Here is a 26,309-nt window from a genome sequence, read left to right as displayed (position 1 = left end):
TCTATTTATTTTTAATTCGCTCTTTAACCCTAATTTTTAATAATCATCATCAAATCATCGTGTTTAGTGTCTATAAGTAATTTTGGGTACAAACACCTACACAAAAACTTCTAAAACCATCAATCTTCTTTGGAGGAATCCGAGCCGATTCACCCACCATAAAGTCCGGGGCATACTCTGGAATTTTGGATACCATGAAGTGATAGCTTTCATCAAATGTGAATGCTTCCACCTTTTCCTCCAAGTAACGCGCTTTCACGACTTGGTGCTACAAAAACACGACACAAACTTACTTTGTTAATGGTGTTTAATTAGAAGATCAAACCACATGGATTACGTAAAATAAACCACAAAAACACTTACAAATTTTTCAATGGACAAGCTAAAGTGGCTAGCGTTCAAAATACGATGTTGGATAGATAAATAAGCAAATATCGCATTTTCGAGAACTTGGTGCCTATCATGGATTTGTTGAACACTTCTTCCATTCATATTCCCAAAAGCTTTCCTATATTTGTTATATACCTTTGTCCAAAAGGTTTCGGCATCTACCCTTACGAAGGACTGATTTTTAATTCGAGTTTCGGCATACCATGCTTTGGTGATTGCCAAATCTTCGGCAGAGTCAAACGATGCTATTTCTTGTATGTGGAGGTATGAAATGAGTAGTTGTGGAGTACATGGAGTGAGAGGGAATAGAATGAGTATTTTTGGGAAAATGGGGTCCAAGGATGAGATCTCTATATATAGAGAAAAACCCCAACGACTATATTTTTCGAAAAAATAAATAAAATAATTTGGCACAGTCGGTCTTCACGAAGGTCCATCCAATCCGATTATGTTTTTATGCCACCAAGAATCGGTATTTATGTTAGCCAATATAAACAGATTAAAGACAAGTAAAAAATTTGAATTTTCACCAAGAATAATCGGTTTATATAATTTCACATGTGATCTGATTCTAGCTAGAAAAAGGTGCTGAAAAAACTTCATAAACCAATAATAATCGGATTATAATGACCATACACATAAACTGATTTCATTATGGACCCTCGACAATCGGTTAATGTTGACATATCGAGTAGCCCGATTGTTTGCATGTGTTTGGAAAACAGAATTATTGAGCATGCATAAATTTGTTTTACGATACACATAATTATAATTAAAACTTTAAGTGCATTAAGTTCAACACTGGATCATCCAAAATATAAACCTTAACCATCCCAAAAGAGTGTTAAAACTTAAACTTAAACAACCAAGTCTTAAAAACTTAAATATTAATATTTCAAAACTTAAACTTATAAATCATGGAGCACCAGCATCAGGAGCGGCAACACCAAGAGCATTTGTAGCAGCAGCAACATCTTTTGCTTCATCAAGGGCTTGAACTTCAGTCATTTCTTCAAACATACCTTCCAAAAAAAAATCGCGATCCCTCCCAGCTGAAATCAAATCCCTCATTCTCCTCGCAAACGTGATGACCTCAACGAGCTCTTCCAGTGCAAGCTTTTCTATCAGTTCTGGGGCTTCCTCCAAACGGGTCTCACGGACATAAGCGAACTTGTAGAGGCTTCTTTTTGGCATGAGTTTTGGTACCCTGGGTGAGCTCTAAAGAGTAAAATGCTAGGTGGCCGAAGTCTATATCTACAAAAAAACAATAATCTAGTTAACAATTGGTACATAGGAAAACATATGTAATCTGATTCTAAACACAAAAACACACATGAATTCCAAACATTAAGAATCGGTTTATGTGGTACATATATAAAAATCGATTGTGAAATGGAATATGAAAAGACAATTTACAGTCGATTGTATTAGTAATACTGTTGAAATGGAATATAAAAACCCTGTCTTAATGTACTAATACATGGACTATAAAACAATAAAAAATTATTATGAATTATAGGAATTTTAACTGAGTTATCAAACATATGAGGGATTTATATGAATCCCAGAATTTATAATTCTAGCATTATAAATTCCTGAAAATTGTGAATTCTGCAAACAAACAAACCCACCATTATATAATTCTTTTTTGTTGAGCCCCATAAGAATCCTCTCACTGTTGATGGAAATACCGGAAATTTTCCGGTTTAAAAAGCCAATGACGCTATCGAGGGAGTCTTGTCCGGTTTCAACAATAACAAAGATAAGAGCTTCTCCAACGGTGAATGTGAACATTTCATATGTGGTATCACTTCTAAGACATCCTTTGAGTATAAAATCCTAAATATTAGGAAAAAAAGTTTTATCTCCAACCCATAAAGTTTTCTATTATTTGTTTACTTATTTGTAGGCATGTAATTGGTTAAAATCCTTGTTATTTGTATTTTCCATTGACTTTTATTAATAAAAGTGTGACTAGGATGGGAAGACATCCTCTAAGTGAATGTCTAAAATTAGAGGTTCATTTAGAGAATGTCTAACCTTTTTTTTTGCCACATCATCTTCACATCAATGGGTTGGAGATGATTTTTTATAGATATTATTGTAGATTTTAGGTGGATTATGACTTTTTCCTTCACACACATTCCATTGGAGAGATAACAAACCACAACCCGGTTTAGCCGTTTCATAAAAACAATAACCAACAGTACCTGCCAAACCAAACAATTTTGGGCATCATATCTCCATCGGTGAATCCAATGTCTAAAGTACAGGGATTATGTAAAACCGCATCCACAAACGGCCTCAACACAAACGGCCTCTCACTGTTGATGGAAATACCGGAAATTAGCCCCATAAGAATCCACTAAAACAAACGAAACCGCATCCACAAACGGCCCTTGACAGTCGGTAAATAAAAAAAAGTAGTAATGGATAAGTGGTTTCTTTTTATTCCATGGTTCTAATGAGTTTACAGGACCAACCACCACAAAATTATGTTCTCACCAAAGGTTCTTATCGAAGGGAGTACTAGGCACGAGACTCACACAACTGTTCGAACTAGTATTCCTACTTTGAAATGTACTTTTACTCTCTTCATAAATTAATGTTGCTGAAGGCCGGTGTCAGTATTGCTAGGTCCTCTTCCAGTCCACATAAAATGATATAATTCTGATCACCAAACTTCTGAATTGTACCAGTCTTAACAAAACTACCGGTATTAACAAAATTACTGGTATTAATTTTGTGCCATGCGGCAATACTCATTACCACATCGGCACATCCATTTCCTAGCTCGAAATTCTTGCAAATGGGCCGAAGGACCACTGAGATGTGGGAAGTGAACACAAGCAAATCCCTAATAATCATTAAATGCCATGCTTCATCAGTTATCATTCTTGTTTTATTCCAAGGAAAAACAATTTATTTTTGTTTCTCGAATCCCAAGCACCAAGAAAATCCAATTGAAAAACCACACAATTTTGAACAGAAACCATGGGCCATCTCTATCTTAAACTTAACCCTATCTATCATCGTCGCTTTCACTCTGAAGTCTGACACCCAAAACACATAGTTTTCAGTATAATTCAGTTCCTAAACCTTGGGCGTCTGTCAATTTACTAATCTGACAAAATAATCTTATCCCCACCACTTGCATCCATCGATACCAAGGATACGATGAAAATTACAGCATGGCCAACTGGAGGGTTTTAGTAGAAAATGATCAAATGGAAGTGGAGAGCCTGTCTACTTAGTTTCTATGTCATGTAGTTAAGAAATAATGCTTATCCACATCATATTTATTGCCAGTGTTTGCCTTTAGTAACAGCTACTTGTATATGACAACGCCATTCATTTTCATTGTTGCTTTAACAATTGTCTCATCCATGATTGAATAAGCAAGGTTGCATGATTATGCCATTGCCAGTACACAATTTTGTGTTCTTTTTTTCTTTTCTGATGCTAGGAGTACCCATTGGTCGCATTATGAACGATAAGGCGTAAGAGCAACTGCGGTGGATGAGTAAACCCAAATTTTTAGTTGAGTGGGCTGGCGTAGTGGGATGGACCATCGATCAAAATTTGATCAAAGAGTAAAATCCAGACCAAATTTGGTCGGCGATCAAGACCAAATCCAAATATAGTCGGGCGTTAATATAATCTCCGCTACACATCGGGCGTTGATATAATGTCCGCCTACACAAGGGGCGTTGATATAATCTCCGCCATTCATCGCGCGTTGGTATAGTTAACGTCCAACGAACAGGTGTGCATATAAACTTCGCCTGAAACGGGACGTTGGTTAAATGTACGCCCGATGGGGCATTCATAAACTTAACGCGCGAAATGGGGCGTTCATATACTTAACTCCCCACTCCATTTTCAACTTTACAATTTATGAAACTTGCATGGGGCGAGCTTTATACCTCAGCCCCATTTTTCTTTTTCTTTTTTTGTTTTTGTTTTTGAAGCGTATACTATACCAACGCCTGATTCCAGGCGTAATCTTTATCAACGCGCGAGCAAATATACTTTTTTCCCACTACACCACATGACGGACTAAACTCAAATTTGGTCTTTTTTTTATTCTTTGGTCTTTGGTTATACTCGCACCACTGTGGACGCTCTAAGCAACGGGTATTACCGGTATAGTGCTATGGGAACTTGGGAGCGAGTCAAAGTTTATAGATTGGTGTGTTGTCTAAAAATATTTGGAAATCTAACTCCCCTTGTTTCTGAAAAAAAGGATACGACCACTTTTTCATTTAACAATTTTAACTTAAATAATAATTCGAATAATATTGCCAAAAATAATTATTAAGAAAAAAAGTACCAACAAAATAAAATTTTAAATTTCATAATTGATAATAACTAGTTTTTCACCCGGGTCTGTTTCTTATTTATGAAATATTAGATCCGTATTTCAAAATTAATTCCGTTCATAATTAATAAAATATTCAAATAAAATAATTCATGAACTAATATTTTGTGTATCTATATTATCAAAAAATACGATATTTATCGTAGCTTTATAGATCGACTAAAAGCTATATGTTCCAATTTTTCTTTAATATTTTTTTTCTTCTGGTTTACCTAATTTTCATGTGCTTTTACACTATCAACAAAAAGTGTCATCGAGACCGTGATACATCATATCTTCAAAATAATTCTCATTCAAGCGCTTAATTTTTTTATAAATTCCTTAATCTTAAATATGTTATAAATTTTGTTGGAATGGTTGCAAAAGAACAAAATTAGGCCCGAAAATAGGCTTTGGAGCCAACAGGATAGGGGATGTAAGTGCACACTCTTGCGCTGGTACTGGGCTTGCTCTGCCCCTGCGACAGATCACTAACCACATCACATAAAAGAGACAAATATGCTTTCAAATAAACTGTACTGAGAAAAAAAATGATATGTTGCCCGAGGCGAATTCACAATTTTTAAAAGGTTTGCTAACTTTTCAAGGTTAACCAATTTTAAAGAACGATTAACTTGGTAATGAGTCAAATAGGGTATTTTCATCACAGTGCCGATAGGGCTCCAAAAGCTTGCATATCACCTTGGCGATTAGCTTAGGTCAGACGCAATTCCTTTGTCTGGTTTTTAAAAAATATAATTGTAAATTTACTTTCACACGTCGGTTTCTCCGTTCATTTCCAATTATCATGCATCTTAATACTCCTTCCATCCCATTATTAAGTGATCTTATAAGGTAGGTCACTTAATAGTGGGACGGAGGTAGTATCTTTTAGTCCGTATGAAGTACGTGTTCAGCAATTTGTTAGTGGATTCCAAAACACTTCTTGTAATTTCGTATGCAAACCAGCAACAGATATCCGTTCTTTTTCGTTATTTAAATGTTTTTTTATAGAGATTCCAGGGGAGGAGCCCATATTCGTTCTTTAGATAAATTATATAGAGATTTAAGGTATGGATCCTAGAATTTGTAAAGAGCCCAATCTCATTTTCATACTGGAGGAGGTAAATGCAGTTGCCACACATTGTTGCTTTCTAAAACGACTCTCATTGGCTTCATGTACAAAGTAGTAATATTTTCTTTTATTTTCCCCAGCCAGTCACATCTGTCAGAGTAGTGCTACGTTGACAGGGACTGGGTACCGGGAGAAATCCCGTGTCTCACGGGTTTATGGGTCCCCTTTAGTTGTGTCTTACGGTAACATTCACGGGATTCATGCCCCGGTGAATGTAGCATTGTTTCCAGGCGCCGGATGTGTAGTAATTTCATGTGTACTTTCAAAGAAGATCGGTCAGTATTTTTGTCATGCAACCAGACTTCCTAGAAGTTGTTGTTTTTGGTCTACATAGGAACCCAAATGCTGGGGTGATCCAGCATGGTTAAACCTGATGTTTTTCCTCCTGTAATATATATGTGATGCATGGTGATGATAATGAAACACTCTCGCTATCCAGGTGACGGAGAGATCATCATATGTTAAAGCAACCAATATCGGGGAATTTCATGTCCCTGCAATTTTTTGAGAAGTTGACCAAGTGGCTACTGTATCAACTATACAAATACGAAGGAGAACACAAATCCATCGACATCATTAAACCCTTAAGAATACCTTCAATGGCACAATATATAAAAGGTAGAAAATGCTTTCAAAGATAATGTTGAAATCGATCGAGGGCAGAAAGTACATGGAGGAGGAAACAATATGTTGCATAAGAGCGTCCACAGTGGGCGACTAAACCCAAATATTTGGTCTTTTGAATAGACGTAGTGGGACGTACTATAGATCAAATTTTGATCAACGACTAAAGCCCAGAGTATATTTGATTTGGGACCAAGATTAAACCCAAATATAATCGAGCGTTGGTATAGTCCACGCTCCACCACCAGGCGGACGTATAGTCCACGTCCACACCAGGCGGACATATAGTGCACGCCTAGGTTTTTTTTTTCTTTTGTGTGGGGCGTGGTTTATACCTCCGCCCACTCTTTAAAAAAGACAATTTTGTTTTATTTTTGGGCACATTGTTTTATACTTTGCATGTTTTTTTTCTTTCTACTGATTCATTAAGGAAATATTTTTATTATTATGAAGCAAATTTGAGAAAATATATTATAGTGGTTTTATCTACTCTTTTGAGGTTTATCTTCGTTTTAATGACGATTCTTGGTTATTGGGTTGGGTTTTAAGATCAATACTCAACAATGATGCTCTCCATGCTCTCCAACGATGAAATCTTCATCTTGGTTGTCTCCGGCGACGGAATCTTCATCATCAACTTATCCGGCGACGGAATCTCCGTAGGTGATCTTTTTGACGGCGGAAGCTTCATCACTAGTTATAAGAGATTTGAGCAAATCACTCCTACTTTGGGAGCATTTCTTTCTAAAAAAACAAACTAAATGGTTGGAATTTAATTCCGAGAAAAACCATCCTTTTCCTATTTAATCGGATTTTATTCATACTTGTATTTGTCTTACTCCGGTAATCCTTCTCTTTCTCTTATCGGATTTCTCGTTATTGTACTCTTACGGTATGTTCTTGTCACTTAGTATTCTCTTATTTTCGATCTTAAACTATTGTAACCTTGAAATCCCATTAATGAAAAGATTCCTTTTTAACCAAAAAAAATAAAAAATAAAGGAAGCCTCATCCGTTTTGAGAAGTAAAAATAACAAGTCAGCAACGTGGTTTGGCCGTTTTTCCAAACTAACAGTAACTGCCAAAACAAAAACTCTTGTTACTCCGAGTATTTTAATCGTTACCGTTTGGATACTACAATCCAATGCTACAAATCTATAGAATGTTTGGCAAAGAAAAACTTCACCTTCTGCTGTCAGAAATTAGGCTGGGTTACTAGATATACCTTGTGAAGCTTACAAATAGCCAAAATATTTTTTTTTCTAACTTCAAACGATATCGAAAAGTCAGAAATTAAGTTGGCATCAAATTTCCGTCTAATTTCTAAAACGAAAACAATAATTTTGGGTGTTTGGATATACTTTAAGTCGTGAAGCATACAAAATTAAAACCTGCTTCTAACACTTTTGCTTTCAGTTACCGAATAAACTACTATAAACTATAAGTAGTTCTCATGAATAAATTTATTTGGATAATGATCATAATTTTATTTATTGTTTTACCATCCCCAATTATGAGTTCTTAAATAACTCGGTGAAAATTCAACAACAACCAACAATAAGTGCCAAAACAAACAAACACACACCCTAGTTGCTTCACTGTCACATCTCTACTGTTGAGTTCCCAATATCCAGTGTCTAAAATACACGGCTTGTGTATAAGGAGGACCACTAAAATGATAAAAAACCGAAACCGCATCATCCACGGCCGGGCCTTGACAGTCGGTAAATAAAGGAAAAAATATGGTTTGGTCTTCTTTTAGGCGGTCCATATCTATTTGGTCTTTTTAAAAATCATCTTTTTCATTTGGTCCATTATTAATTAAAAATATAAAAATATCTAAAATACTATTTCTTTCTCTTATTTTCTCTATTAATTTCTCTCTCCTCCTAATCTTAATAAATAAAAGTTTAAAAATTAAATATCTCTCAAAATATAAGTCACAAATTAATAAATTTTATATATTAGGAAAGCCCCCGACGATAGCCCAACGAGTACCATTGTCGCTATGTTTCGGAGCTTTTAATTTTTTTCGGCATAATAGTAGTTCATATTCGAGAATGAACACTATTTTATAACATGATAGTTCATTCTAGTTCTAGCAGTTCATTTCGTAGAATGAACTTGTATACACTAGCAATTTATTTTGTAAAATAAACTCATAGTAATTGTTCAATTTGAAGAACAAAGTCGGAATGGTAGTTCATTATTATAGTTCATATTGAAGAATGAACTCGTGTTAGATGTTCTTAATTTCGAATGAACTCATAATAGTTATTCATATTGTAGGATTGATAATTCATGTTGTCAAATGAACTCGTAATAGTAATTAAGAATGGTGTTCATATTGTAGAATGAACTCGTAATAGTTGTTCATTATGGTAGTTCATTTTATAAAATGAACTCGTAAACGGTAGTTCATATTGTAGAATGAACCCGTGATAGGTGTTCATATTGTATAATGAACTCGTAATAATAGTTCATTATACCAGTTCATTTTGTAGAATGAAGTCGTATGGTAGTTCATTTTGTAGAATGAACTCGTATGTTATTTAATCAAAGAGTTCACTTTTTGGAATAAACTAACTAGCATGATAGTTCATTAAAGTAGTTGATTTTGTAGAATGAACTCGTATAATAGTTCATTTTGTAGAATGAACTCGTATAATAATTCATTTTATAGCTAAAAATAAGTCAAAAATTAAAAGCTTCGAAACGTAGCAACAATGGTACTCGTTGGAACGCTATCGTCGAGGGCTTTCGAATATATAAAATTTTTCATTTTTGGACATATTGTTCAAAAGATATTTTAAGTTTTTATTTATTTATTTTTATTAAGAGATAAAAAAGAGTATTTTGCCACTATCAAAGGACTATGACATCATTGATGACATCATCCCGCGTGGATATTGTCCACCCTAGGACCAAACAATAATTTTTTGAAAACAACAATTTATATTTTTAAAAGGAACAAACAGACACAGGACTGAATCAACTAAACCAAACTAACTCTAATATATTATTCTTAGGACCAATTAGTATGTCCTACGGAAATAAAATGGTACGAGTAATGGATAAAGCTTTAAAAAGCGGGGCCTTTTCATTCCTGGTTCTAATGAGTTTACAAAAACCAACCAGCACAAATCATGTTCTCATTAACTGTCTAAGGGAGTATTAGACATCAGACTCACACGCTAGTACCCCTACATGAAATTGTTCTTTAGATATCTTTAGAAATTACTAATAACTTTAATATTATTTTTTATCTGGATTACGAAAAGAAAAAAAGGATTGATATTAATTTTGTTAAGACCGGTACCAATCCACATAAGACACGTAATCCCGATAAATGAATTTCTATATTAGTATTGGCTTCAGCAAAACTGGTAATAACCAAGTATACATTATCCATTATTGGTTTAGAAAATTGGCGGCTTCACCTAGCCAATTGGCTAGAATCAGAGATCCTTATGATTCTATGTAGTTTCTATCTTAATTTAATCCGTTCTTTTCTGTGAGCCACGAGTATCAATGAAATGGATAGACAGATGAGATTAAGCGGGTCTCGAAAGACCACTGAGACATGGGAAGTGAACAAAAACACAGACAAATACTACCAATAATCATTAAATGCCATGCTTCATCCACTACAAAAACAATTTGTTTTTGTTTCTAGAATCTCAAACACCAAGAAAATCCAATTAAAAACCACACCCACAATTTGAACAGAAACTATGGGCCAAACTTTCTCTATCTGAAACTTAACCCTATCTATATTATTCATCGCTTTCTCCATGAATTCCAAACACATAATTCAGTTCCTAAGCCTTGGGCTAATCTGACAAAATAATCGTATTCCCACCACTCGCATGACATCCATCCATACCAAGGATGCCCAACCGGAGGGTTTCTTTGGTAGTAAATGATGAAATGAACGAATGGTGGAGCCTGTCTACTTACTAGTTTCCAGGTCATGTAGTAACAAAATAATACTTAACCATATCATATTTATTGCCAATGTTTGCCTTTAGTAACAGCTCCTACTTGTATGTGACGAAGCCATCCATTTTCATTGTTGCTTTAATAATCGAATGTCTCATCCATGATTATATGTTGGATGAATATGGAAAATTAAAACTAAGTTGATATTGGGGTTAATTACCAAAATTTATGGGAATTATCAGTACCTAGTAATAAGTAAAAACAAACCCACCTTCAATCACAGACTTCTTCTGACCCAAATTAGATGAGCTGGTTGGTTTTAAATTTTGTCCCAAAATAGATGAGCTATTTCACTAATCAAAGGGATATTTCTAAAACTACTCTTTTAATTGATTATTGTTACCGTAAGAAATATGTATAATTTGATAGACAAGTTTATATTCGGTGCATAAGTATTTTAAAGTGCTTTTCAACGGTATAAAGTTTATGAAAAATTATGGTATAGTTGAAGAGATAAATTGTTTCTAAGTTTTACTAGTTATTATCTATAAGGGTATAATTGTAAAGAACACTTAAATATAGTTCCCTTTCCTCATTGTCTTAAAAATTGTGCAAACTTCAACTAGCTCATCTAATTTGGGACGGAGGGAGTAGAATTTAATAATCCTGGTGGAATTTGGTAACCTTTTATAAAAGTCCTGAATTTCGGTGTTAATGTGAGTGTAAGTTTAATAGAGTTGTAAAAATTGGATGAGCACCTCCTTACCGTAACCGACAAACAGTGATTGAACTAGAAATTGAATCTGCGGGGGGAAATTAGGGGGAGACACAAAATAAATAATATTCTTATTGTCATACCTACAATTAATTTTAGATACCGTGACACCCAAAATTATCTGAAATTATTAAGAATCAATGCATAACTCGTTATGCATACTATTTTTTCAGGCATAACACGTCATGCAGCCTAATTTTTCAGGAGTATAATTGGTAAGCAAACTTGGATATAACATATCTAAAAATCCACGTCTTGGAATTTTACAAATTTTATATTGTTGGAAATATTTTTAAGAGAGCTACGCAACGAGTATAAACAACAATATCAAATTTTTGTTTTTCACGAAAAAATCGGAGGTGATCATCATTTCAGGGAAAAATTTCGAAAACTGACTACATATTCGTTATACAGACTCCAAAAAAGATGCATAACACATTATGCAGACGCATAACGAATTATGCAACCATTTTTTCGACTGCATAACAAGTTATGCATCTATAACACGTTATGTAGCCATTGTTTTGGTTGATTTTAGTGCGTATAGAAAAATTGATGCATAATGCGTTATACAACTATGTTTAAGGATGCATATCAGGTTATGCATCCATTTTCTCGATGCATAAAAGATTATTCAACAATTTTCTCAATGCATAATGCATTATGCAGCCGTATTTTGGATGCATATCAGGTTATGCATCCATTTTCTCGACTGCATGATGCATTATGCATCAATTTTCAATTTCACACAAAATAACAAAGATGTCGGATAATGTGTTATGCATCCATTTTTCAATCTACCGAGTCCACTATTTTAGTATTTCGCCCCACTACTATGAAATTTCCAGACCAAAGTCTAAAAAGATGAACCGAATGGTTTCTTCATCCATTCTCATTCTCTAATTTTCTAACTCCTACATTATTATAACACGCTATAACGAAACAGAATTTTATAACCACATCCCTATTTTGCTCGTTCAACTCCTAAACATCACAGCCATTAGAATCACCAGCAAACCATAGCAAAATTTTCTATCACCATCTTCGCATCTGCATCAACACTAGCTAGTCCATTACAACAGCATCACAGACTCCATCGAAAACCCATTTTACCAGCAACCATTTCCAACTCAAAACAACATCTGTAGCAGCTTCATCTTTGCACTCTCATTCATCTGCACGACATCACCAGTTTCTTCAAAACCAACTCCACACAACAAACACCACCATCTGAAGCACCTAACAACACTCCAGCCCATGAACCATAGCCGCAGCAACCTAACTTCTGTAGCTTCATCCATTCTGCCAACCAGTTGTAGCAGCTTCATAACCCAACACACGCCTACAATTGAATGCACTGAACCACCTACTCCATATCCGGTAGAACACTAACACTTCCACCTTATCGCAGCAATACCAGCACCAAGCCATTCATACATCTACTTCATTTCAGTAACCCATGAAATCCATATCTTCCATCCATTCACAGTATCACCAGAATATCATTAACATCTCAATACTTGAGCCATTTCTACTCCCCTTCACAGTGCGCAGCAAAATCGCCTACCAACACAGCAAACATCAAATCAACCCATATCCTCCATGAGCTCAAGCAATTCAGCTCAACTGCACTTCAGTACACCACTATCCATGAGTTCAACATCCATATTCCCCAAATTATGCTCAAACCTAGCTTCTAAAGCTCCAGATCTTCTTACACTCGAACCCATTCTTCTTCACGGCAGTTACACCATATAAACCAAATCTTCAAAGACTCTCAAATATTGTGTAATCTCTCAAATCATCAAACCCATCTCCTAAGTCAAACCAATTCCTCCATCTTCATACAGACTCAAACACTAAATTCCAATTCAAATCTCCCCCATCGTATTGAATCGATAACAGTTAACATCATCATCATCTCGATCAATTTCTGATTAAATCATTATCTTCATCTTCTCAGTTTCATGAATCTGCTGAAACCCCCTTCAATTTCTTTTCAAATTGCTCTCGACATTCATCAGCTCTCACCCTCAGGAGCCTCCATCTCTTCTCTTGGTTTCAGCTGAGGTAAAACTAATGATAAAAGAGAAATAACAGAGAGAAGGAATTGAAGAAGAAGAAGAAGAAGAAAGAATGAAACAGAATTTTATAAACTATGGGTCTGAGAATACTTTTTTCCAGAAAAATGGGGGCGCGCCTGAAGTTTTCTGTCCGTGGGTTTCTCAGTGAAAAAATCTGAAAGAATGGATCTCATTTTCACATCTGGGAGTGGCTTGGAAATTAGTTGGGCTTGATTTTTTTGTTTGCACCTGGGTTAAGCCTATTTTTTAGGCATGATTTTTTAGTCAGGCTTAAAAACGAAAGTAAAATTCAAAGTTTTTCCGAACTTTAGGGCTAGGTAAAATCAAAGTGTAGCTCCGCCCATGCTGACAAATGCCATCTATGGTGACAGACTTCAAACTGGTAAATGCATTTTGAAGTTTTGTTTCGTGTTCCCGGAAGTCCTTTTTAGGGGGCGTGGTCATCATACATGTTACTTCTAGGGACTAATTCCATACATTTCAAAGATGTTTAAATATACAATTGCCAATACACAATTTTGTGTGTGTATGTGCGCGTGCGTGCCCTTTTATGATGCTGCATCACTGTATGCTATTGACACCCCGATCACTGAAAATATTTTACACCCCACCACTTCTCCCCAAAAGCTTTTCTCTTGTGATGTGTCGCGTCCTAATTGGCCGATCGCATTCAGCCAGGTACCCACCATGAGTCCCAAAGAATTCAAGGACGGGGTTTAGATGGAAGACACGTCACCAAGGAAAAGCTGGGAGCAGATGGTGAGGATATGTAGCAGTTGATCCGTCAATCCCTTACCCGTCGCTTGCATTATAAGGGAAAGGGTTTGGGTATTACTGGTTTTGTGCTACTTGAGCCTTGAAGTCCCTATTTCGGACTGATGCAATTGCCTAAAAGTACTTGGAAATCTAATACAATACCATCTCTGTTTCCGGGGTAGAGATAGTATCACCTTGTTTTAGGCTAAAAGAAAAAATGACAGTATTACTTTTCTATAACTATACACGGGGGAAATGGTTAATGACAAAATGAATAAAGGTATTAGTAAGATTTTATTGACCATAACTAAAACAAAACAAGATGACAATAATTCATTGGTAGAAAATAAATAGCTTGTGTCTCCTCACCGGTACATGGTGATGGTGGAATGACAATGATCCTACTCATCTTCACCCCATTTTAGTAGGCAATAATTGATGCCCTTATTTAAATCATTAGATCTCCCTTCCAAACTAATCACTAATTTTGGAATTACCAACGAATTATTTCCAATTCAAATACTTTGAATATTTACATTATCGAGGGAGCCTTATCCGGTTTGAGAAATAGAAATAACAAGTCAACAACGCGGTTTGGCCGTTTTACCAAACCAACGGTAACTGCCAAAACTCCGGTGTTTTGATAGTGTCAAAAATCTATAACATGTTTGGCAGTCAGAAAGGAAAACTTCTACCTTTAGCAATGCAGGAGGGTTGGTGGTATAGAATAAATTTTGAAAGTAAAAAAGTCAGAAATCACATTGGAAGTGAATTCCAGATGAAGTAAAAAATAATTTCTTCCCATATTTGGATACACCTTAAACAATTACTTTTAAAAAAGAAATTAGTTTTTTGCAACAAAATAGTAGTAATTTTCTTCTATTTTTTACTTCTAACTTTTGAAAGTACTTTCGGTCCTAGTTGATGCAAAAAGCAAAATATAACTTATACTTTTAGCAGTTTTGTTTTTCGTAGTTCTTAAGACTCATCAACAAAAAATATTTTACTTCACCAGGGATTGAATTTTGATTTCCAAAATTAACATCTTGTTTATTTGGATCTTAGAGCGTCATTGTTTTCTTCTGACTCACCTGATTCGTCTGAAATTAGTTCAATATGTTTGTTTTTTGTGTCAGATCTGACTCAAAAGTATGAGTCAATAAGTTATTACCTTGAGTTGGGGATAATTTATTACCTGATCCGAGTCAGGGGTTAGGTCTGACTCAGATCGCGAGTCAGATTTGACTCAAAAGAAAAATCAAACGGTCTGACATCTGATTCGGGCAAAGTCAGGGACCGAATCAGATCCAGACCTCGAGTCAGCAAAAAACAAACATGCTTTTACTCGTGATCCAGACCTCGAGTCAGCAAAAAACAAACATGCTTTTACTCGTGATATGAATCTGACTCGATCCTAATTAGATATCCAATAATATGTGTTTTCATCTTTCGGATTCAAGATCTCATACAAAGATATTTAAGTCAGATATAATTTTATACCTATGGGACACATATCTGATTGAACATACAAGTTTTCTATAGTAATTAAAAATTTTGAGTCAGATCCATAAGAGTATACCTATGGGACACATATTTGATTGAACATACAAGTTTTCTATAGTAATTAAAATTTTTGAGTCAGATCCATATGAGTCTGGTTGTCCGAGAAAATAAGAATTCATTTTCCCCTAAAGCTTGTTACCATCCAAACACCCTCTTAGGGTTTATGTAAACCTCACGAGGACCACTAGAATTATCCACCGAAACCTAAAAAACCGAAACCGCATGATCCACAAAACGTCCTTGACAACTCATCAAACTTGGTGTCAGACTGTCAGTAAATAAAAAGTCATGGATTAGTAATGGATAAAACTTTCAAAACAGATAAAACCACAATACCCCACCAACTCCTCCTCCTTCTCCCCTGTTTTTATATTCTCTTCAATCTCCCATTCTCTCTTCTGAGATCATAAAACTCTTCTTCTCTGTCAATATTTTTCTCTCTGAATTGGTTCACCAATGGCTTCTTCTTTGAAAACTGGGGTTTGTTTCCTTTCTGGTTCTAATGAGTTTCAAAGGAGAAGAACCCAAGCTGTTCATTCTACTCCAATGGCTTCTCCATTGTTATTTCAGAAAACTCTTGAATTACCTGTGTTGAAGACCGAATTTAAAGGAATTCAAGTTGCTGTTGTTTCAGATCAACAACAGACTCTTCTCAAAACCCCTCCTTCAAATTTCTATGTTAATGTGCGTATTTTACTTTTTTCTCCTCTTCTAGGGTTTTTTTCATTCAATGTATTAATTGAAAAAATCTGATTAATATTTTTTGGGGTTAATTTTTCAGGCACAAGCATCACTGTGTGTAAGCCGTTCAATGAGATGGTGGGATAAAACTCTAAAACCAAACATGATTGAAATCAATTCAGCTACAGAACTAGTAGAATCCCTGTTAGATGCTGGTGATAAACTTGTTATACTTGATTTCTATTCTCCTGGTTGTGGTGGTTGTAAAGCTCTGCATCCCAAGGTACTTAGACAAAATTCATCTAAATTTTTCTTCAAAATTCAAGTTTTGGGGTTCTTATTTATATAATTTTTGATTAATTTTTTTTTGTTTTTGTTATGGATCTTGCAGATTTGCCAAATTGCAGAGCAGAATCCAAATGCGCTAATTTTCAAAGTGAATTATGAAGATCTTAAGCCAATGTGTTATAGTCTCAACATTCATGTACTACCATTCTTTAGATTTTACAGAGGAGCTGAGGGTCGTTTATGCAGTTTCAGCTGCACCAATGCAACTGTAAGAACACAAAATCTCTTCTTCTTCTCAATTTTGATTCATTTTGTTGCCCCTTTTTCTAATTAGTTCTGTTTTTGGTTTTTGCAGATTAAGAAATTCAAAGATGCATTAGCAAAACATGGAACAGAAAGATGTAGTCTTGGACCAGCAAAAGGATTAGAAGAGAAAGAGTTGTTAAAATTAGCTGAAATTAAAGAGATTAATCTTGATTTTGATTTCTCCACTTCAAGATCTAGAAGAATCAATGATAGGACAATTGAAGAATTGGTTTTATCCAATTTGGGTTTTGCTGGTTCTTCTTCTGATAACATCTTTGTTGATGATAACAATGCTGCAGTATTAATGGCATAAGAATAAGAAAATGGAAAAGGATGGAGTTGAAGCTTAGTCATCCCAAATTAAAAGCAGCTCTATTTTTCTGTTTTGTATATATCTATTTGTGATTATTATTTTTAGGGTTTCCACAAGTAGTAGGCTTTCAAGTTTTCTGGTTTAAGCCTACACATTAGTCAATTGTTGTACAAGATTTTAGGTGTTATGATTCTATCCATAATTCAATGAGAAGTATTATGTTCAGATCAGCTTGACTACGAAGTAAGAAGAACAAAAAGAAATGGCAAATTTCAATGGGCATTGTCACGTGAATTGATTAAATGCAGTTCATATTTCCCAATGTTTTGGTAACTTTTGGTAACTTCGAGCAAACAAATTCCGTTCAAGAACAGTTGATCTAGCAGCATCAAAGATTCACAGCCAGGCATTTGACATACTGTGATAGTTGCTGAAAAGTTCGCATGTTTGATTGTGATGGTACTAGATCAAAACTGCTGGAGCAGCGTGGGAGCAAAAAAAATTCCATTCAGGACCATATCTATTTTAGAAACCCATTCTAGTAAGTGTTTAGGCAAAATCTATGTCTCTGAGAACCATTTGCTGCAGCTGCATAATCTAGAGATCAATGTTTCAGTGGTTTAATGATCGAAGAGCTGATTCTCCTCAAGAGAGTAGCACCAGATGGGTTTTTTCCTTGCAGACTAGTGAATCAGTTTGCACGGGATTGGGAACCCAAGTTGAATCGAGTAGAATATAAGTTTAAGATCACTCTTTAAAAATTAAATTATTGATTAACTGGTATGCCTTGTAAATCAAGTTTATTCATAGACCAATAATATTGAGAGAATGAGGTTGAACCTGAAGTTAAACGTTTTAAAGGGGCTCAGAAAACCTTGAACCTGAAGTCCTCACCAACCACCAACCGTCTGCTGCTAGTCTGCGCCCCGAATGACTAAATTCAACAGCCATCGCCCCGAATGACTAAATTCAACAGCCATCGCCCACGCCAATTTATAAAGTAACCTGTACAAATTACCACACCAGTTAGATGGGTTTTTACTTTTTAAGTACATCATAAGTATTTAGTACATGAGATCCACTTAAGATTGAGGTGGAAAGCGATTAAAATCCACAAAAATCCACAGAACTCTCATGGATAAACATGAAAAAGAAGAGGAAACAATAAATTGCCGACCAGTGCTGTACCGTCTTGTCTAGTACAAGTCCTTGTTTTAGTTTTAGCATTCAAAGAGTAAATCTTATCCCTTTGGATGATGAACACTGTGAATTCGAATATGATCAGCCAGCAACTTTTTCAACGTCTCTTTCCAGACCCAAAGTAGCTCGACAATGCCAACAATTTGTGGATTTGTTCGAAATTCAAATATCTAAAGCCCTCGGTAAAAAATAAATATAACCCAGAGTAAACATCTAATAAAATGTGTAGGATGTTCAATGCAGTACCCAAGGGCAAGGAAGAATCCTGTCGAAAGAGGCAACATAAAACTGTAAGACTCTCGAGCACATTATATTTTCAATATGATCTGTACAGGTTTTCGCTCATAAGTAAATCATTTACAGGAACTGGGAGTATAACTAAGAGCATAGCAAGTAAAAGACTTTGACTGTCAGATTTACAAACCAAACTTCCATGTCCATTACTCAAGTGAAATCAACAGGAGAATTAGCAAATATGTATCTCGTTAAACATGCTGGCACATAAATGATTATGATCCACCAATAGTCATTAATATGTGATGTTGTAATACCTCTTTTAGAGAGCTTGGTGTATCATTCAGGGCTCCAATACTTTCATGACTATTAATTGTCAATTGAGGCATGAATTAGTCACCCAATGTTCCTAGGTCAGCCCTTATATCTTCAAAACAGAACAAGAAAAAATAAAAAAATAAAAACAAAATCAATCAGTCTCTTTAGATGCAATAAAAACAGTCCAGCTATGGGAAATTACAAGAATAGCGGAAGCTAATTATTCTGCAAAATGATAAAAATAGGCACAGCATGATATGTGTACAGAGCTAGAGCTAGAGCCACGAGTATCAAGGAAGTGGGTAGAAGATAATTGGATTAAGTGAGTCAAGGAAGACCTCTAACTAAGAAGTGAACAGCAGCAAAATCAGACAAAATGACCGAGAAATCACCAAGAATCATTAAAATGCCATGCTTCATCCATTATCCTTTTCGTTTTATACGAAGAAAAAAAAATCAACGGGGTTTTTATTACAAGAATCTCGAACACCAAGAAAATCCAATCATAAACCTCACAATTTAAATAAAACTATGGGCCATCTCTATGCATATCTTACTCTATCTTAATACTAACCCCATCTATCATCATCGCTTTCTTTCTGAAGTTCAAACTCCCTTCCAACACATTGTTTTCAATTATTCAGTTCCTAATTACAAATCTGACAAAAATTATATCCCTACCACTCGCATCCATCGATACAGAGGATTCTACAGCATGGCAGAATGGATTTTAGTAGTAAATGAAATGATCAATAAAAATAAAAAATGACCAAGTGGTGGAGCCTGTCTACTTAATTTCCAAGTCATATAGTTACCAAAAATCACTATCAGATGTCCAACAAATTATAACACCCCTAACCAGAAAACAGAAGACAGCAAGCAAACCACAAAAAATTGTGGTTTTAGAGAAGAGTTTGAAGGCTTGAGTTAATGCTTTCAAAGACCAATCTTTCCCGAGATTGAAACTAATATTCAAGCGACCCTGCAACCTAGAGAGTCAAAAACTGAAATTTGAAGAAAAAGAATTTACCTTCTCAATTGAATCATCTGCAGAGGAGGAAGAACAATCTTGGCAGTCTGTTGAGTTTCCCAGACCACCTATCATATTTACCCATTTACTGCAATAACCATTGGGCCAGTCAGGGTTGTGAGCTTCTCCATGAGATGTGCCAAATGAAGTGGCATTAGAATCTAGTGCGCTGATTTTTCTACTTTGACGTTAGATTTTTTCTTCTGTGAAAACCCACTCAATGAGAGAAGATTTGACAGAAAGCCTCCACTTTCGCCATTTTCCTTTTTTGAATTACTTAAGTTGCTTATAAGCGACCACTGAGTGTTGAAATCTGGTACATAACCTTTTCCTTGCATCTTAATCAAAAGCTCAGATACTTTGCTGTGACAATTCTCTAAGGAATACCTATCGATGATATGCTGGAAGATAGTCCTGCTTGGAGTTTGCCCTAATTGAAGCATGCAATGTAATAGCCTTTCAGCTTCAACAGTTTGCCCCTCTGTGCAGAGGCCTTGAACAAGAATTTCCCGTGACTTAATACTCGGTTCCAAATTCCAACCAAGCATCTCCGCATGTAAATCCAGCGCTTCATCAAACTTTTTGCGGGTGCAGAGACCATGGATGAGAGCATCATAACTGGTAGAGTTCGGGAGGTTTCCCTTCTTCAGCATCTCGTTCAGAAGATCAGTTGCTTTATTTGGTTTCTTGTGCCAGCAAAACTGTTTGATCAGTATATCATAGTTGATCTTATTGGGATTAAGACCCTTCTCTTCCATTCGCTTAAGAAAATCTTCAGCTTCAGCAATTCTACCTTTAGAGAGAAGACCTTCTACAATTGCATTTTGAATAATTGAACCATGATTCCAGCCATTAAATTCCATTATTCTACTCAACTCCAATGCCTCATCGAGCTCCTTTTGACTACAAAGATGAGTGATCATGGATTTCAGACTGCGATTGTTCGGTCTTAGGTCCTTATCAATCATCGTCTTAAGAAAAACCATTGATTTTGGGAACTCGCGACATTTATAATAGCCATACACGAGAAAATTGTATGTGAATTCATCGGGGTAAAGGCCTTTCCTGTGCATTTCGTCTAGAAGTGATGTAACAGGTAAGATATTCCCAATTCTTAAAAGATGGAAGATCAGTATATTATAGAAGACATGCAGTGAAGAATAGCCTTGCGTCACCATGTAATCTTTCAGTTTCAATGCACAAAGCACTTTACCTTGAGAACACATCAATCTCAACAAATCACGGTAACTCGAGATAGAGATGCAGATATTTTTCCTAACCATGTTACTAACCAGTTCCCTTACTTTTCTCAAATTGTCTGCTCGACAATACCCCTGAATCATTGCATTATAAGTCCCAGTTTTGGGGTAGATTCCCTTTGCCACCATTTCTTGGAATTGGAGGGTTGCCTCACTAATTTGATGATTCTTGGATAAGCCATCAACAAATGCACCATATACAGATAAAGATGCAGTTGATTCCTCTCTCAACATGACCTCCTTCAAAGCCCTAGCTTTTTCCAATTTGTCGAACCTGCATAGCTGATAGATCAACAAACCATATGCATCCACACTTGGAGTAATGCCCTTTTCTACCAAAGTTTCAAGAATTGAAAAGGCTTCGAGAAATCTTCCCTCCTGACAAAACCCTCTTATTAGATGACTGTAAGCTGTGCGATCCAGGACTAATCCCCATCTTAGAACTTCTTCTACAAGAGCTTGGCCAATGCTTGTAAAACCCAAATCACAAAGCTCTTCAAGAAACACATTACTTAAATCAGAAATTAGGTGACTATTTGCATCTAACATGCTTTCCAAAAGCCCTAACATTTCTTGAAACATTTCCTGCTGACATAGATATCTCACAACAGACTTGCTATCCTTCAAGCTGGGCAACCATTTATGTCTTCGAGCAAGCTCAAAAAATTCATGAACTTCTTTTACGCTCTTTTTCTTACAGAAGCCAATAAACAGAGCCCCATATGTTTTGTTCTCAACTACCAGACTTCTTTGGTGCATCCCCTCCAAAAGTATTCTCCCCCTTTGACAGTCATCTATTTTGCTAATAGCACGAATAAGAAAATTCAAAGTTTCCACATCCAACCGGTAAACATGGTCTGGCATTTCTTCTAATAGATGGATAGCTGTAACAACATCAGAACGCAAGCCGGATTCACAAAGGCCTTTCACCAGTGCAGAGAATGCAGACAAAGATGGATGCTTCCCTCGACGAACAATATCGTCTGTCAACACCAGTGCAGCTTTTATATCAGGGAGATCACATTCCTTTAATATCAGAGGGTTAAAGTCAGATATCACTGCATCTTTTAGAACCCCCATTAAAGTCCTCTCATACTCATCAACATCTGCTTCTAGATATAAACCATTTCCAAGATTGTCGAAGAATTCTGCTTTCGAAAGAACAGCATCATTATCTCTCTTCACTTTTGTCGTCAATGGGTCGAGACCCAAAATTGTAAACGCCTTCGACAGAGGATCCTCTACCATAGATAACTGAATTAAACCATGATTAACCATCTCCTTAATAACTTCTTTCACTTCATCAAATCGTCTAGATTTACAGTAACCAGCTAAGAGAACCTTGCAAGTAGATACATCAAGTATTATCCTTCCCCTAATCATTTCATCATATACTTCTTTCGCATTTTTCCACATGCCCTCCTTAAACAACCCAGCTATGAGAGCATTATAAGAATAAATATCAGGTTCTAATTGTCTAGACAAAAGTTCTGAAAGATAAATAAAAGCATCTTTCAGCTTCCCCTCTCGACAACTCCAACTTATAAAGATGCCAAATGTTATCTCATCAGGTTTGTAGCCTAAATGCTCCAATTCCCTCATAAACAAGTAAGCTTCTTCTGTACCAAAATCCCTGCACTGAGACTGTAAAATCTTATTGCAAACTGCCGGATCCGGTGCACACTTTCTCTCACTCAAAAAATTCAATAAATCCTTAAAATCTTTCTTTTCGCAGTATCCATTGGCTATCAAATTAACTACTCCATAACTAGGTTTGAAACCAGTTGATATAACCTTCTTAACCAGATTTCTAGCTTTCTGAATCTTCCATTCCTTGCACAATGACTTTACAATAACTTCTAACGTGCACTTCCCCGCGTCATTAGGTCCAATCCCAACATCAACCATATCAACAAACACCTTATATGCTACTTGTATCTTGTTCATTTCAATCAAAAGCTCAATAAAACCTTTATAACACAAATTAGACAAGACTAAACCTTGACTTCTCAACCAATTATATGCCGAAACTGAACTTTCTAAGTCTCTAGTTCTAACATACCCTTCAATCAACTCACTGGAGATGTCATGACAACCTGATAAAACCCCCAGAGGCTCTATAATCCTAAGAACAGACTCACCTTCTTTGAGCAACCCAACCCTGATAAGCATGGAAGCCATGATAACATATGATTGTGGCAAATGCTGAAAATCCTGAGAAGCAAGATTAAACAATTCCCATAAAAATCCCACCTTTTCCTTTTCATTTGCAAAATTCCCACAATCAAAATTGAAACCCAATAAAATCTGATGAACATCATGAGGTCTCAAACCCGAAACCCTCCAAAACCCACGTATAGATTCAGGTGATATATCAGAGAGTTTTAGAAGAATTTCTTTAAGAGATGAAACTTGAACAAAGTTCTCATTTTTCTGATTCTCCCAGAGATAAGAAAGATTGTGAGAAAGAGATTTTACAATTACAGAGGGATTAATCAGAGCGTGGGTTTTGTAAATTAGGTCTGAATATTCAGTATATGAGATGGGTTTTTCATTAGAATGTTGAAATTCTAGGTTTGTAGAAAAGGGTTTATCAGAGTGGGGTTTAATGGAATAAATTTGGGAATGAATACAAACCTGGAAATCGAGAAACTTGATTTGCTGTTGTGTTTGAAGATGAAGATACGATTGATAGAGTATTTGGGTTCGTCTCATCTATTAACACTATACTGAATGAATTTGTTGTTCGAAACATACCAATTCTTTCTGACTGGTGAGTGTTTTTTTTATCTTTTCTTTTTGAAGCAAAGAACGAGTGTTGGTTTCTGGTTCAATGTTTTTATTTTCAGGATGTACTCCCCCAGTCTCCGTACCCAAAGGAGTGATACTTACGATGGGCCTTTTAAAATGTTTTCCAAATGTACAAAGTTACAAATATTCCTTCGGCAATTCCTACGGCCATGTACAAATGAAAAGTTTTGTTGACCCAGGTAGATGGCCAAACACGTTTTTCACTATGGAAAAAGAAGTGGGCGGTTTGATCATTAAGCGTCAGGCCATACGACATCCGCCAAACTGTGAAGAAAAAATTCGGCGTGTGATATTCAACTGCGGGCGTTTGTAGTAAAACCGACAACCGTTGGTTTTTCAAAATTGAAAACGTTCAGTTTTTTATCTGTATAAATTACCGCGATCTTCAAACAATTTACTCACACCAAAATTCACTTCTCTAGAATTTTTTCTTCTAAATCTATTTTCAATTTTTTAGTTTTATTGTTGGTGAAATGACTGAAAAGGCGATCACACTTTTTTGCGATGCAAAACTTGAAGCCGTTGTTTCTAAGATATGTGGAAGTTTTAAAAACATCGAAAATTGTAAGAGGAAAGTTCAAGTTTTTGAAGTTATTCCAAGAAAATGTTTCGTTAAAAAGCAAAGAAGAGCTCAAGTTTTGAAAGTTAATAACAAAAAATTCAAAAACAAAAGCGAAACTGTGAAAGAGCACGTCGAATGGAAGATACGTCAAATGTAGATAAACAGGAGGTCAAAGCTTGTACTTAATTTTTATTGAAGTTGTTTACTTTTTATTATTGTCTAAATTTATATCTTGTAAGAACTGACAGTGATATCAATAAAAGAAAATATATTGAATTTACAACAGACTTTAATTTCAGATTCATCGATATTTGTTACATTTTAAACTTGCATATAACATCAAAATACATTTTAATAAATGACAACAAACCCAAATTAAATTACAACAAATCCAGTGACATTATCTCTACAAAATTCGTATCATTCAAAATGCTTAAACTATCTTCCGGTTTCTTCAGTAAACTTGGTGCGAGCGATGGTTTTCTGTAAAACAGATAAACAACAGTTAAGATATTTATGATGCAGTTGATCAGTGCGGACAAAGGTATACTCACCAGTTCTTCGTTGGATAATCCAGAATTGCTATCGTGAACCATCCACAAAACTTCTGTGTAATGTTTGACATCATTAGTGATAAATGAAAATCTTAGTTCTAGGCTCTTACTGGTTCTTATGGTTTCGTTCCGCGACGCTACAAAATGTTCCAGTACTCTTTCCCAGAAATAATCACTTTACATTGGTCTCATCATACGATGTAACCAACATCGAACAAGAGTAACAACTTCTTCCATTGTAAAGACCGGTAAAGGCATTCAAGAGAAGTAACGATGTGCTTTAGATGGACCATCTTTCAGATGTACATCTAGGAATTCCAATACATGACGACTAATTTCACTAAAACGATGCGACAATCTGTAAAAATCACGCCCATAAATGTTCCTCGTTTCAGCGGCAAACATTCTATAAACTTTCTCCCATAAACACAACGTTGATTCGGCTAAGTTCCTAATAACAACATCTTGTGTGTGAAAAACAAAGGCTCTACAAATAACTAAATCCTCTTGTTGAGTGAATCTAACACCACGAACTCTGGGAGGTATTTTTGTAGATGATTTGAGAGTGAAGAGATTTAGAATGTGTAGTATGTGTGAATTTGGAGTTGAAATGAGGAGTATTATTAGAACTCAAAATTGTTGCCATTGGATGAAAAGATTTTTCAGCCGTCTAGATTTAGCCGTTGGCGGTTTTGGTTCACACGTTGGAGGATCCATTTCAGACACTGGTGTGTGAAGGAAAAACTAGCGGTTTTGGGTCACACGTCAGCGTTTCTGGGATACAACCGCCCGTTTTTCCGTCAAGCGCGCGTGAGATCTTCTGCCTCACTTAACAAACCCTCAAATTTGTTGGTTTTCCCATCCGTTTTTCATATTTGTTGAGTCCATGTGGGAGCAAAATGAACAAACTACAAGTTTGTCGAGTCCATAGAAACTGCTCTTAGGACCATAGTTATGAGTGACATGAAGAATAATATGCTATTCTCTATCAGTCATTTTCTAGACAAATGGTTAACACCGATAAAAAAGTATAAATTTTGTGAGAGGTACTTCAATGCAAACAATTGCGGAGATTTTAATTGAAACCTAATATAGGGGCTTCACATTCTAATAGAGGGGCTTTA

General features: G+C 35.7%; 2 protein-coding genes across 8 annotated transcripts; one reads left to right on the top strand and one right to left on the bottom strand.

The window, feature by feature from the left end:
* Nucleotides 1-15,827: 15,827 nt before the first annotated feature.
* LOC113318058 (pentatricopeptide repeat-containing protein At5g15280, mitochondrial-like) lies at nucleotides 15,828-24,188 on the bottom strand. 7 transcript variants are annotated; one of them, XM_026566180.1, is made up of 5 exons: nucleotides 20,000-24,188; nucleotides 18,969-19,078; nucleotides 18,406-18,682; nucleotides 18,058-18,222; nucleotides 15,828-15,897 (listed from the first exon to the last, which is right to left on the bottom strand). In XM_026566180.1, exon 1 carries the CDS (start codon nucleotides 23,971-23,973, stop codon nucleotides 20,161-20,163), a length of 3,813 nt encoding a protein of 1,270 aa, XP_026421965.1. In that variant the 5' UTR covers nucleotides 23,974-24,188; the 3' UTR covers nucleotides 15,828-15,897; nucleotides 18,058-18,222; nucleotides 18,406-18,682; nucleotides 18,969-19,078; nucleotides 20,000-20,160. The 7 variants fall into 7 exon arrangements, with proteins under 7 accessions (XP_026421965.1, XP_026421966.1, XP_026421964.1 ...); XM_026566181.1 differs by lacking the exon at nucleotides 15,828-15,897 and having other exon boundaries at nucleotides 17,578-18,222; nucleotides 18,395-18,682; XM_026566179.1 differs by lacking the exon at nucleotides 15,828-15,897 and having other exon boundaries at nucleotides 17,578-18,222.
* Nucleotides 15,970-17,447, top strand: LOC113318059 (thioredoxin-like 1-2, chloroplastic). Its single transcript, XM_026566187.1, has 4 exons — nucleotides 15,970-16,313; nucleotides 16,411-16,593; nucleotides 16,702-16,866; nucleotides 16,954-17,447. The coding sequence occupies exons 1-4, from the start codon at nucleotides 16,086-16,088 to the stop codon at nucleotides 17,215-17,217; spliced, it is 840 nt and encodes a 279-aa protein (XP_026421972.1). The 5' UTR covers nucleotides 15,970-16,085; the 3' UTR covers nucleotides 17,218-17,447.
* Nucleotides 24,189-26,309: the final 2,121 nt, after the last annotated feature.

This window comes from Papaver somniferum, chromosome 10 (assembly GCF_003573695.1).
Source record: "Papaver somniferum cultivar HN1 chromosome 10, ASM357369v1, whole genome shotgun sequence".
Lineage (NCBI taxonomy): Eukaryota > Viridiplantae > Streptophyta > Magnoliopsida > Ranunculales > Papaveraceae > Papaver > Papaver somniferum.
This window is presented reverse-complemented; position numbering and strand designations above follow the sequence as displayed.